The sequence below is a fragment of the Ochlerotatus camptorhynchus genome, unplaced genomic scaffold (genome assembly GCF_037179485.1).
Source record: "Ochlerotatus camptorhynchus isolate MF236.1 unplaced genomic scaffold, CSIRO-AGI_Acam_v1.1 ptg000131l, whole genome shotgun sequence".
In the NCBI taxonomy this organism is placed as follows: Eukaryota; Metazoa; Arthropoda; class Insecta; order Diptera; family Culicidae; genus Ochlerotatus; species Ochlerotatus camptorhynchus.
The window spans coordinates 1,725,598-1,740,682 of record NW_027040621.1 but is presented as its reverse complement, the minus strand read 5'-3'; the positions used below and the strand labels follow the sequence as shown (position 1 = coordinate 1,740,682).

Genomic DNA, 15,085 nt, shown 5'->3' with positions numbered 1-15,085 from the left:
CGGAATGCGTGCTGCCGTTCATCAAGGAGACTGTTAGACTCCAGGAACTGCCTAAGTCGACGATTTACCATTCTCTCCATCACTTTTGCCGCGCAGCAAGTGAGCGCAATCGGCCTAAAGGAGGAGGCTTCTCCACTCGTCGCGTTGTTCTTCGGAATGGGCACTACCAGGCTTCGTTTCCAGAGGTCCGGATACGAGTCAGTGAGCCATAGGTCGTTGAAGAGGGCGAGTAGCCTCGTTTTTCCGTCGAGGGAGAGGTTTTTTAACACCGGGTATCCAATCTCGTCCGGCCCGGCAGATTTACCTGTACTGCTGCCGAGGGCAAACTGAAGCTCCCGGAAGGTAAGAGCATCATTGATCTGGAGGGAAGGGACATCGGGTGGAATTCGCAGGTCACGAATGCTGCTTGTGGAAGGTTTGACGCGCTGTACGAAATCGCTGTCGTAGCCACTGACAGCGGACAGGCCAGCAAAATAGTTCCCTAAATTGTCAGCGATGTCCTTCGGTTCTGAGATCGTGGTGCCATGAGCTTGGATAGTAAGTGGAGTACACTGCCGCTTGCCACTCAGAGCGTTGACGCGATTCCACAAGTCGCTCTAAAGAAGTTATTGTTTACAAAAGCTGTTACGCCCTAATTCCTGCTCTATCTTGATATGAGAACTGACATCCGATTGATGACCTTGACAAATGTCCAAAAAATACTCTTTTACAAATTTATGGTGGACCGTTTTGTCGTGATGGTTGATTAATTGTTAAACACAGATGAGGCTTGTGAGCTGTATGGTGTTTGGAATGAGGGTGACGCGTTTGGCATAGATGGCCCACAGCGTCTCACGAAGAGCTACTGATTCCGATCAATAGTGGTGCGGCTTCTATGAATGCTCAAGTGGGCTGCAGCTCGCTGTTTGCAGGCAGTCTTTCGTTGTGTACTGGAGAACAATGTTCAACGCCACGCGCCAAAAGCACTGCTGCTGCTGATGCCGATGACCGGACACCACCACAATCGGTGATTGGAACTGAATCCATCAGCGGTTGAGGCCAGTCTTGAAAGCTAGCTGCTTGCAGGGAGCCTTTCGTTGTGTACTGGAGAACACCACCACTCACCACGCGGTGATTGAATAAACATCGTTTGGTGAGACGGGATGGAATTCAACTTTGAAATCTGTGTTAGGGAAATCGCTTTCCGCAGGCAATCGGTGATAATTTTAATTATCCTAGCAACAGTTGCAAATTCATGCAATTTTCGATAGTGCAATTTTGAAAAATGATGAAGTCTTAAATTTAGCAGGTGCGTAGAAATATTTATGATCGATTGGTGATAAAATTATTGAAATTGGTCCAAGGGCACCTGAGTTATTAATGTTCAAAATCTTTCATAATTTTGTTACATGTTCCATTTTTGCTTTTCACAAAGTGTACCCCCATATAGAAATCACAAACGTAGTCCTACGTCAAAAAAAAATAAAAATCATAGCATCGTCTGCAAGGTGAACATTCGCTGCGATGTTCATGAACAGAAGATTATAGGAACATTCATTGTAATAAAGTTTTGGTTTGCGTGTACCAATTCACGATTTTACTTAAACGGTGCGTTTTGCACCACCGTATCCAGACAACGAAAACGGGCTAACGATTCGAAACTCTGGGTTCATTGTTATTCAGTTCCTTCGGGTGAAAAACCATATTCATCAAATTATGTTGTTGCTTAAATCATCGTTATAAAAGTCAATAAATCTATATGAATTTCGATTCTCGTATTAAAACGATTCGATATTGACACTCAACTAAAAGAACTAAAGAACCAAAAGAAACCCTTGATATTTCATGCCACATGATGACAGCTTCCCTAGCATCGTTTCGTATTAAACAGAAATACATCTTAACCAACATTTATCCCGCGACAGTAAAACCACTGCGAACAGCTCGTTAAAAACATCCATAAAAATCTCATCTGCCAAGCAGAAAACCAACATGCACAAAAGAAAATAAAACAATCCAATACTGTCACAAAATCTCTTAAGAACCGCAAAACCTGCTTCCCCGTCGCGCCTGAAACCTTTCGACTTATGAAAACGACGATGACGACGACGAAGATGCCTCAGACGCGCCGGTTTCCTCTCTTGCTCGTGCATTGAAATCTCTCCACGTACTCTCGCGACAAGACGCCGCGCCGCCGAGAAAAGCACAAAATCTCGTATTTCTCCTAGCAACCGAGCCCCAAACATATACAGAGCGACCTGACCAGGCGTCGGTCTTTCCCCCAACTGGATGACCATCGTGCCACCGCCGCGGCCGCCGCGTGCGGTGGGGGAATCTGTCCTATAAAAGCACCACTCGGAGAGGCGCCGACGTTTTATCGTTCACTACTTTTACCACCAGCAACATCCACTCCGTTCGACGGCTTCGGATCACATCCCAAGCAGAGCATCCGCCTCCCACTACATCAAATTGAAAGGTAAGTTTTTCCAATGGATACTACACTGGATCGGGGGGATGCTTTTTTTGATTGTTTGTTTTGTGATTGTGGCAAATGTCGTGAAGGAACCAGATGACGCCGACAAGTGATAAGAGAGTTGACCCTCGACTGCGAATCGAAACGGGAAAGTCCAGATCCAGGGGCACTTTCGATTTCGCTCCGTTGCGCTGTTACGTTATTGAGGCCAAAATGAAAAGTTGATCGGTTATGCCTAGCACAAGCACGCGCTCGGAGTGAATGCAATATGACCCAAAGAAAAGTGAAAACTGAAACGGAGAGGAGAACAAGCAGCGTGAAGATCTGTTGTCGGTTACCGGGGTGCTCTGACGAGTAGTTGAGTAGTGTGTTGCAGTAGGACACCGCGCATTCAAGCGCATGCGAGAGACGCCGCGGAGACCGAGGTGGATTATTAGGTATTATGAAACCTGTGTGGCTTTTTTTTTTGCTAGTGATCATGTAGCGGTTTTTTTTTTGTTTATATTGTTAAAAGTGAGCAAATTCATAGACGCTTCGATCGCTTCGATGCTGATAATGATGCTTGTGAGATAGGGTGGTGTGGTTTCTTAACGAGAGATTGCGGATCGAAAATCGAGTTAAGTGATTAGAAGCACATACTATTGAAATTGGGCATATAAGATGTGTTCCATCCAAATTACGAATTAATTATTTTCCTCAATAATGGCCCCAGGAAATTTTAGCAGTCTTGATTATTCATTAACCTGATTTTTTTTTCTGGGAATTTTTGTGTGCTCGTCTTCTTAGTGAGCCAGGCTCTTATTTGAAACGTATGTTGGTTTTTATTCAATATACGTTTTGAAAATTTTTCAAAATGAACTTTGGTTTATTTTTTCGATAATTTCAATATAGGGTATACGTCCCTAACCTCGGTCTAATATGCAGCCATCGATTACGTTTTTAATCATAACTCATCAATGAATTTACCTGCAAACGATATTCTACTGCTAAATGGTATGCTTAGATATGCTTATCATGTCGTTTGCTATCAGAAACCACGAAAAGTTGAAAAACTTACTTTTTTTAAGACAATAACTCACGAGGGAAATGTATGTAATATGGGTCTATTGTCCCCAAATTGGGTCTATTTATGGATGCAACTTCGTCCTATCTTGTTTGATCCTCAAAAAAACGCTCTTGGTAACGTTTTCTGATGTATTTTTTTTTATCACTATCACTGTTAACTTAATGCTCTTCATTCCTCAAAACATTTCTTAGAGAAAATTTTACGAAAACTACATTAAATCACTCAATTTAAAAATTAAAAATTAAAAATTTCGCTTATCGTCTTTTGACCGCAGAATATCTAAATCAGAACATTGTGATGTTCATTATACAGGTTTGGCAGAAAAAATCTCCCTTCCTGTTCGTTCCTTATCATCCAAATGCAAAACAACATTGTTGACGTTACTCTTATTGCTATATGCTGTCAAATGAATTTCATGGGCCATAGTTAGGAACATAGAAAAGAAATGTGTCCCTAAAGTTGGGTCCATGTTTTACTTGTGAAAACGTTGTTAAACAATTAAAATAAACATAAAATATTCAAACAGCAACTGTAAGTTTTACGTCTAGTGTGTATTATCAGGTAATTCCAATCAATAAATGCCATAATCAGGCCATTTGATGATCGTCAGTCAACCTTCCCATCTTAACCTTATAAGTCATGGCGGCTAAAAACTCCGAACATTGTGATATTCTCAACCAGTTTTATTACTTACGAGAGCTGAAAATGTATTGAAATGTTGTGATATAAATTGATTTGTGTGTGGTACACATTTATCAACCATCAGTGATCAATATTTTCCTTATTTTTTGTGTAATATTCCTTAATTAATTATTTATTTGCGTGATAGGCCGAATGAAAGGACTAGACCCACATTACATACCGTAACCCTACATCCCTGTTTGTGTGAATATTTGGAATCAGTTGATAATAGAATCGTTTTAAAAATATTGGTTAAAAAAGTGTCTAATGAGATTTCTTTATAATCTAAGCCCAAACGGGAAATGTAAGATTCTATTACAGATGTGCCAATTAACATTAACTATCCGGATAGTTGAGTTCATTATCATGGTTTTCAGTGCCCAATATTGAAATAATATAAATTGAGAAAACGTTGAGCTGGTTATCAGGCGGATAGTGACTATCCGGATATCCGGATAGTGTAAATTTTAAATTCTTTTACCTCTAATCGTTTTCATCATTTCTATTGTTGCAAATATTTGTAAAATAGTTAGTTGTTAGGTTTCCATATGAAGTGATATGTTAAATGTCTAAATTTAATATAATTGTTAAATCAAAATATCCGGATTATCCTAGTCCCAGCACTACGATCTAGTACGTCTGTAAATTGTATGTGAAGAGACCAATGTGATCCTGGGTACTCAACTGAACCACCAATGATCTTATAATTGAATCCTTATGTGATTTGATGTGGCTTTTGCATCTTGATTCTGGCCTCTTCCTCGAAGGTAATTGAATGCTCTTGCCATCTGATGTTTCACAAGATGTCTTTTGACTGACGGGAAATTCTGTGGCTAATGTGAATTCGTTTGTGATTTGAAATTAGAGCAAAAATAAACGAATTTCAGATTTAACCTCTCATGAAGGTTTGCACAATTGTTTTCTAGCGGCAATGAACCAAGTTTGTACTGGTACACGAACATTTTGACTCTCACCTAAAATTTAAAAATGGCGAATCCGACATTTAAAAAAAAATATCATAGCACAAAAACGGCTTATCTGATCGAAATGACCTCTGATACAAAGTTGTAGGAAATAGGATTGCCTTTTCTTAAAAAATACGGTCTGAAAAATATATTGCAAATTTTCGTCAAAAAAATAACTGTTAAAAACTTCAATAACAAAATAAGGACATTTTTAAGATTTTCAAAATGTTGATTAGTAATTATTTGTTCACGATGCCAACAATCACGAAAACAGTAAGACTCGATATAACTGCTCATGTTAAAAGAAAGATAAATTCTCTATAATGTTACTTACATTTCGAAACTGTCAAACCTGAATCTTAAATTTTTTCTCTTATCTGTAGAGCCTTCACACCAATAAAATAATGAATTTTAATGGTGATGTAAATATCCATGCATGCTAAAATTGAAGCATGTAAACTTCCTTTTCACGTAAACTACCAACTTGCAAAAAATATTGCTTACAAATATGGATGGTTACATACAATATTTCGAATATTTCATTAAATGACTCATAAATTTACACGATCTGTAATGTGAATTTGTATGATATGTGACGCTCCATTTATGTGCATCATAGTGACAGAAATTTACACTACTTTTTCGAACTGTGTTTTTACAACTGAGGCATTCCACGAAGGTTAGCAAATCGATCCTGACCGATCATTTCCAATTACGCTGAAACTTTGCACAGTTGTTCCTTTTTAGTAAAGGCGCCATTTTGTGCTCTCAGTTTTTCATATTGAATTACGACTACTTTTTGAAAAGGGCCTGTGTAAAAATAGTACTAATGAGTTTAAAAATATATATTGCCGAAACGCTTTGTTCGATTGATTTGGGATCTAGAGCAAAGTTGTAGATATTATTTTGGCAATTGTGTAAAAAATATACACTGTAAAAAATTTCGTTTGTATCAATGAAAAAAAATATATTTATTATTAAAAAAGTTAATTTCTCAAAAAGCACATTTTTGATAATTTTCGTTTTAAGCCTCATTGAAGCTCACAATGTTTGCTACTAACTGGCAAAGTTTAGTGATGGTAAACTCAAAAACAAAAAAGTTATAAATTTTTGAAAATTTTACGATTTTTACATTTTCATTAAAAACACATTTTTTTTAACCGTGTATATTTTTTCAAGAATTGCATTTTAATTTTGCACAACTTTTCCCAAGACACCATAGCAATCAAGCAAGCCGTTTTTGCAATGTATTAAAATGTTTATTTTATAAGCGCTTTTCTACACAGGCCCTATCGGAAAAGTAGTCGGGGTTCGCTATTACAATTTGTAATAGCGAATCCCGGCTACTTTTTTATTTTAAAATCTCAACTTAAATCCACAAAATACATTTATCTGCTCTTTTTACTTTTCTTTTATTCGAAAACCTTATGGACAAATGATACATAATTTATTTTCATTGTAATACACTTACTTTCTATTTTTATTTACATCACGACTTAAATACATCGAATATTTTGGCATCATTATCATTACAGTTTGAGTATCGTTTGGCTTTAATTTTATTTTCTGATACAGGAATGAAAGAATGAAACTTTTGAGTTCCTTGAATTATTTTTGCATTATTATATTGCTCGTTGAGGTGTGAAGCCATACATTCGTATTCCTCTGTTGTGGCAAAACTAAATGATAATTTTGTTAATTCTTCTTCTTTTCGATTATTTGCCCAATTATAAAGCTCTCTTGCATTTTTTATTGGATGTTCACGTTCTTTGGCCAAACTTGCTCTAGTAGCCATACGTTTTATTGTACCTCCAATAGCGTCACAAGGACTTTCCCATGTGATGTTGCAAAGAAATGCCATTCGGCTTAAATTCCATACTTTGATTTAAATTTACAAAGGCTAGCAAAATTTTTCCGGTTCTTGTACTGTGACGCGGCTCCATCGGACATAAAATAAATCTTGTTGATATTTTTACTTTGGTTAATGCGTAAAAAACTTATCATTTTAGAAATAAATAAGTTAACAGCCACTGAGTCATGCCTTAACTCTTCAGAAATTATAATAAAACTTAAATGTTTAACTTGCATATTTTCTCTAAAATATATAACAAATGGATGAATGGTAGCTTGTTGGACATTCCAGTGATGAGACTGAACTTCATCCTGTAACACAAAGCTGTAGTTTTCGGAAAAATCGCAAGTAACTAAAAATTCACCTTCTGGCTAATTATTTCGTGTAGTTTTCAAAATATTAGATTGCTGTGTTTTTATGAAATCATGTGGTATCAAACTTGTCAATTTCAAGCAGAAAAATGAAACAAACTCGTCTGCAGGCTTTTGTATAGTTTCTAAATCACATCTATCCGTGGTAACCCACTGTTCAAATGAAAGCTGATCAATGCATTTTTCCTCTAATTGTTTTAATAAAATGTTTTCTAATGCGGAAGAGTCTGGACAATCTTCACAACACCGTAGATAGCAATATGTTGTCTTGTTTTCACAAAGTAGGCTGTCAGTGAACGTTTTTACATCATTTAAATGGTTGAGTTTTTTCAAACTGTGTAAAATTAGATTGATGTTTTCATGCGTTGTGCACACGCAAACATTGTGGGTTCCAGAGCTGGTTAAAAGTTTACATTGCTTAGGGCGGAGTTTTGCATTGCAGTGAATTTCATTGAATTTTTACATTGCAGTGAATTTCATTGAATCGTTTATAAGCTTCTCTCAAAGTCATCATTAGTAATCTTTTTTGAATGGCTTGTCGTTTTCCTTCTTTCTGCACAGACACATAATCTTTTTGACCAGGCATTGCCCGGCTTATATCATCATCTTCAAAAAATTTATGACTGCCAATTTTGTTTCATCACTTAAGGCTGTGCCATATTTTGCGGTTTTTGACGAATGACCTTCCTTTATCAACTTAGCCTCTGTTGCAATATATCTACTAGCATTAAATTGATCCATAACTTTTTGTGTTGACCATGAATAAGGCAATAACGATAAAATTAATAATTTGTCACTTCTTGCAGTGGATGCATTGGAAAACTTTTCCTTCATGTTTTCTAAAACTTCTTTGAGTTCATTCACTTCGTCAGCCTCAGGCTCGAAGTTGAAAAGATTCTTTCTAATACCTTCGTTGATTTCACGGTGCTTCTTTTCGGGGTAGTGGATGTAGTTGAGTTTTCCCACGTCTATCGGTGATACCTGGATTCCTGCAATGCCTCGGTTGAATATCTCGATGTTGACTGGTTGAGTAAATTCTTGGTACGATTGAACTGAAGTAACTGATGTCATTGATTGCACAGTTGTAAGGCTTTCACAGCTCGGTACGACAGGTACTATCACTGTAGTTGGCATCTTTGAGCTTCCGGCAACATGCTGTTCCTCGTTTGAGATGAAAAGAGCTTGTTTATCAACACGAGGACGACAGGACGTGCAAATGCGAAAACCAGTATTCAATCCTGATGCTTCAGAATATCCAATCGATTTTAATTTCTGGATGGTAATATTCGAAATATTCCTCAGCTCTTTCGAGCACTTGACTTCCTCGAACGGCCGAATGCACCTGATAAAACATGCTCGTTCACTCATGTTGCTTCCTGTATTAAAAAAATTAAAAATAATAATCTTTAAAAATGATTTCATTGAAATACAACTGAAGGTTATGCTTACCTTTTAACCAAATGGTGTTACACTTATTTCCTATGATAACTTTTTAAGATGTATGCGGTAAAAAGCAATCTTTGTGATCAACTGCTTGTTTTCACCATTCAAACTCATTTAAGTATCAGATCGATAGGTATAATTTCTACATTAGGTACAGACAGATGTTTTTGGTGTTCACTACTACAGTGTTGAGTATTTCACTTATTACCGTTAAGATCACTGATACAACTATGCAAAATTGAAGACAATGAATAAAAAAGAAAATTAATCGCTAGTTTGAGCATCATTTCACTTTTATTTAGTTCTAGCTCAATATTCATCAAATGAATTTTTTAGTTTTGTTAGTAACGATACCTTTTCATGGTATCAGATGTAATGAATCCTAACTTTTCAATAGGGCCTGTGTAGAAAAACACTAATGAAATAAACATATCTATATTGCAAAAACGGCTTGCTTGATTGCATTGGTGTCTTCGAGAAAGTTGTGCAAAATTAAAATGCAATTCTTAAAAAAATATACACGGTTGAAAAACATGTGTTTTTAATGTAAATGTAAAAATCGTGAAATTTTCAAAAAATCATTACTTTTTTTGTTATTTCATTTGTTTTGGGCCACCATATGAGTGAAGCAGGTAATTTTTGGTCGAATTATGGCCGAATATATCCAGTGTACCATATTCGGTCGTAGTCTCCACGTTTTCCCCACAGCTTTAGTACAGTTCTGCAGTATATAGTTCTGCAGATTTATAATATTTCAGCAGCTTTAAAAAAAAGGAACGATAATTATATTGCATATATCAGTAACACTCGAAAACACTCCCATAATTGAGAGGAGCAAAAATACTTTTAAAATAATGCCAATTTGTAAAACTTAAATCTTTTAAATTCAGGAAAAAAATTAAATTTCTGCTATTCCAGAAAAATGGAAGTCCTAGTGCTCTCTCATGTTTTTCCAAGCTTGAGCCTAGAAAATAAAATCTATGTTTTGCAAATCTGAACTTGATAGAACTTGTGTCACTCAGGGTTAACCGGAAAATTCATAGAATCTCAAAATTCATAGAATCTCAAAATTCATTTAAACTTAAATATTTCTATGGGTTCGCAAAGCTTCGAAAATGTATCAATCTCGCAAATTTGGTTCAGCGTAATGACCGACCATTCCGCTTAGTGGCCATTCCATCTAGGTACCATTTGGCCTAACAGCCATTCAACCTAGTGACTATTTGGCCTAATGATCTTCGGTTTTATGGCCGAGCCCCATTTGAAAACTACGGCATGTACAGTGCTGATAACCAAAATGCATGCTTTAAAATCCTTAAATAAATGTCAACCCTATAATAAGACGTATCAAATGACATGAGGATTCCAAAAATAAGAACACCGGAAGTCAAAGTGACTGCCCACCAAAACATAATTGGCGACATCCGGATATGCTCCGGCACTCCTAGAGAGTAAAGCTCTCTAGTTAAAGTATGGACGACTGTCACCACAAAACTGAAAAAAAGCTGTTCCAATCGAAAAAAAAAGCGGTTTGACAGAAAACTAGCGAATTGACAGGATCGCTCCAATACAAAGTAACACCGAGGCGCTAAAATGTTTTGTTACTAAATGTAATCGAACTTATTTAGTGCTCCAAAATTAATGAGTCGAAATACAAAATTTCATCAATTTTGGATAATGTTTCATCAATTTTGGAGCACTGGAACCACTTTAAATAAGTGCGATTATATTAGTAAAAAAAAACATTTTGCACTCCCCGGTGTCCCCAGCAGCGTTGCCAGATTTTTTTCATGATTATCGGTATCAAATGATTAAAAAATCGGTATTTATCGGTATTCACTATTTTAATTAGTTTTAATTTTTTTTTTTTTTTCAAACTATTGAACTAAAATTGAAAGATGTACTTTCCATGTAAGTCGGAAGAAACTTCTGGGAAATATTTGATTTAGTCTCTTAATGGTACCGACAAAACTTCCAGAGAAATAATCTTGAGAGAAGATCTTGTGCAGGAAGTTTGAAGGAAGATCTAAGAAGGAGGACATCCGATGGGGATCTTCCAAGACAAATATTGAGAAACTTCTGGCAAAAAATTTTAGAAACTTTCGGAAAATATGCAGAAGCCAGAAAAGTTTGGAAATCGGAAGCCAATCCTGGTGAAGCCTTTCCAGGGGAAGTTAGGAGACCCTCGGGAAAAAAAAATTACGGAGAGTGACTTATGGAAAAAATTTCCAGAGGAAGACGAAAGAAACTTTTGGGAGAACTCGATAGATACATCCGGTAGAACTTTAATTTAACTTCTTGGAGAAGACGGAAGAAACTTCCAGGAGACACTGGGAGAAACTTCCTAAGGTAGATTGGAAGAAAATTCTGAAAAAAGTCGGACACCAGAGGGCTTACGGAACAGTCGAAAGATACTTCAAGGAGAAGGTGGGAAAATATCTGGAAGAAATAGATTTCTGGGGGATGTTAGCACAATAGTCCCTGAAGTTCTTCACATGGTCTATCCATCCAGCAATTTTCCTGATATTCATAAAACAGCCCTGAAAATCCCACAATATTCTTGAAGTTTTCGGAACATTCCTGAATTGCACTTTGGAATATCCCATAATTCTTCGGAACTCCTTGAAAGTTCTTGCAATTTTCCTAAAGTTATTGGGGCTATTTTGAAAATCCCTGATCATCCTCGAAGTACTCGTAACTTCCCTGATTATTATGGAACTACCGGAAAATCTCTTATCATTTTTAAAGTCCCTGGATCTTCATTAGCGTTTTCATTTTTTTTTTGTTAATGAACATCAGCATTAACGTTCTCTGAACTTCCAGATTTTTTATTTTATTTTAAAGTTTTCGAAACTGCCGATAAAAAACACAAAACTTCCCTTAAAATGTTCTCACAATTTTCTAGCGTTCATGTAACTTCCCTTACGGTTCCAAAGTTTTCATGAACCTCTCGGATCTTAACAGAAGTTTTCGGAAATTCCCGGAACTCATTCAAAGGTTCAAAAATTCCCTTGAATTTATATGTCCCTAAAGTTATCTCAATTTTCCTGAAACAAATGGAACTATCCTGAAAACCATTAAATTTATTTGAAGTTCTTTGGGCTTGTGAAGTTTCCAAAATATTTCAGTTTCCTTAAGTTCTCTGGGCTTTCCTGAGATTCCCGGGTTCTCGGATTTGAACAGAAGTTAATGAAACAGTCTTTAATTTATCGGAACCAACCCAAAAGTCCGAACTATTCTGTAGTTTCAGAACTTCTGAAAAGCTCCTGAAGTTTTCCTGAAACTAATGGAACCGCAATAAAACTCTGAAGTTCCGGGGAACTTGAAAAAACTGACGGGAGGAGACGGAAGAACCTTTCGAGCGAAACCAGAAGAAGCTTCCAAGGAAAGACGAAATAGCTTTCCGGGAGGAATCGGAAAAAAAAACTTACACGTTAAGGTGGACGGAAATTCCTAGGGAAAGTTGGTAGAAACATCGAAGGGAAGATTAAAGGAATTTCAGGAAGTTCAAAAATGAACGTTTTTATGGACCTATTTTCCCACTGAATGAAAGTATTTCCCAATTTCCAAAAATTACTGAGATAAACCCTCAGCTGTTTCTCCATAACCAAAAACGGCGAGGAAATGGAAGCATTAGTCGAAAGGATATCAAGCATAAGACATTTTCAGCGGCGTCAGTGGTGTAGTGGTAAGCGTGATTACCACTCAGCCCAGCAGGCCTGGGTTCAATCCCATTCTGCGCCGTCGGGATGTTTTTCTGAGGGAAGTATTGCCGTTGGTGCCCGGTCCATGAGTTGATGGGTCGATAGGTAGGGTCCAGGTGTGGGAGCTGCCTCCCTGACGTCGGTAGCATTGGGGCTCAGCACGGAAACCAAATCAAGGAAAAAAAAGCATAAGACATTTTTGAAAATGATATTTTTTTAGAGCAGGCCCAAAAATTTTAATTTTCATAAAAACAAAAGTCTCTCACGATAGTTTCTTCTGACAATTCAGTGCAGGCAGGCAGTAATCATTGTAATAATTAATAACAAAAATCATAACTCAAAAATCGCTATTCTGAGAAACCTTATCTATATATCGGTATCAAGTTTGAGAATCGGTATAAATACCGATAAATCGGTATATCTGGCAACGCTGGACTCCCCAGTAAATTTGTTAGTTATGTGTCAACAGCGATGTGATATTTTGCATTATATCTTGATTTAAAAATCGAGATGGAAGTCTATGGGATCGAAAAAAATATGGCTGTTCTCAGAAAACGATGATGTACAGTAACCGAAAAAAAAAATCAAAATGAAAGAATCCCATTGTAAGATCAAATTCTCGACAACCACTGCATCAAATTGAACGCAACAAACGCCATATGAAAGTGATTGTGCCCCTACCGAACGCGCTTGGATATTTCTGGAGTCGGTTAACTTCCGCAAAAGTGAAAAACATCATAAGACACCTCATATTATATCGACATTAAAAAAATACGAGCGTCAGATCTCACCATAGATCGATAAATTCAGGTGTTTTATAGGATGATATCTGTTAAGGTGAAGACAGGTACGACGTAGTGATGCGGACAGATTCACAGAACTTCAAATGTTTGTCAACCTTCGTAATGTATTAGGAAAAATTTACACAACGTTTCCAGGACAAAAATGACCCTCAATGCACTAGGAATGATAAAAAGTGTTGCACTTTCGTCAACTGTTCCGACCACCCTAAACCGCACAGTAGCCTTAACCGACACTTCCCACCGAGCGCCACTAATAACGATGTAAAACTCGTATGCGCCAAATGACTCAAGCTGCACAACAATGTTACCAAACCATCACAGCTGAGCACCTCCAGCATAAACGACGAGACAGAAAACCAAAATTAAAGAAACAGTGTTACGTCAACCCGACTCAGCCAGCAATTCAATTAACCCCATCTTCCTCCTCTTCTTCTTCTTGCAGCGCAAAAATGAAAGTAGCCATCTGTCTGCTTGCCATCGTCGCCGTGGCCCTTGCCGCCCCCCAGGAACGCGATGGAGCTGCCCTGACGAGCGAAGCCATCCGACAGGCCCAGTCGCAGCAGCTGATCCCCCGCGATGCCACCATCCAGGGAGTGCAGGAAGGCATCCAGGTTGCCGCCATCGAGTCCATCCCCGGAGACCAGCGCGTCGATCTGTTCCAGCTGCTCGGCGATCAGGTCCCACGTGAGGTTATCTCCAATCTGCAGTCGCAGGTTGACCAGGTCGGACACAACTAAGTGAATGGTGCACGTTTGCAGAACCACCCTGCAGCGATTTTTTTTTCTCAAGTCAACGGATGACGGATTTGGACTCACGATACGATGATACGCACTGAGGCATTAGGACAGTATTTGATTTTTATTTTTTGTGTTAGCTAAACAACGAACATCTCGACAAATCGTATTAGAATATGATTTTTGTTTCTCTCTTCATAGTTACCATTCGATAGGAAAAAAACACACTTGTTATTCTTCCACGATAGTGCCAATAATCCTTTTGTGGTTGTACCATCGAAGGGATGTGTTTTTGTTTACCATTGTAGATGTTAAGGATAAAGGAACTTTGATGTAATAAAAGAATGAAAAACCTAAAAACCTCGTGCCTAAATTTCCACCAATTTGACATACATAAAAGTGATGACCGAAATAGAAGCAAACGACCGAAAACTAGGTCCGTTGTATCCATTTCACATTGGCTTAGTTTCATTTTCAGCGACACATTCAACAGACGCCGACGACGAGGGGTTTGTCGCTTGTGCTGAAAAAAAAGACTTCAATTCACTTCTTTTGTAATCACGTCGCTCCTCCATGCATGTGCAGATTTTGACACCACGCGATCAAGGCGGGTGCAGCGAAAGGTGGGAAGCAAGCACGCGAAATGAATCGCCGATGATGTCGGTACTGGCAGCGACGAAGCTGGATGAGCAGTTATGCAACCAAACATGGGCTTTCGTCTGAGAGCATCTCGACGAGTTGGTAAATGAACAGTTTGCATTCCGATCGTGTAACACCGTCTAGTCATGGCATAAGCGAATTAAGCTTTGTTTGTATGGAAATTGCAGTTGGGAAGTGGTGAGATTTTTTGGAGCGGTTTGTCCAATGTATTTGTCCGGATTATATTTACTGAAAGACGATTCACTAAACAATTATTTTCACCATTCAAAAAGTTAGATTCTTAGTCTCTAATTCCAAACTGTAATTTAGTATTGTAAATTGCAAAACTAAACTTCATCAGTTCTGTTTTAAACA

At 37.7% G+C, this 15,085-nt stretch overlaps 1 protein-coding gene across 1 annotated transcript; it reads left to right on the top strand.

The window, feature by feature from the left end:
- Positions 1-2,343: 2,343 nt before the first annotated feature.
- On the top strand, positions 2,344-14,431 carry LOC135700276 (uncharacterized). The gene is made up of 2 exons (XM_065220747.1): positions 2,344-2,455; positions 13,780-14,431. The coding sequence occupies exon 2, from the start codon at positions 13,787-13,789 to the stop codon at positions 14,072-14,074; it is 288 nt and encodes a 95-aa protein (XP_065076819.1). The 5' UTR covers positions 2,344-2,455; positions 13,780-13,786; the 3' UTR covers positions 14,075-14,431.
- Positions 14,432-15,085: the final 654 nt, after the last annotated feature.

Excerpts from the sequence above, each read along its gene's own strand:
- LOC135700276 (XM_065220747.1), top strand. The coding sequence starts at position 13,787 with ATGAAAGTAGCCATCTGTCTGCTTGCCATCGTCGCCGTGGCCCTTGCC.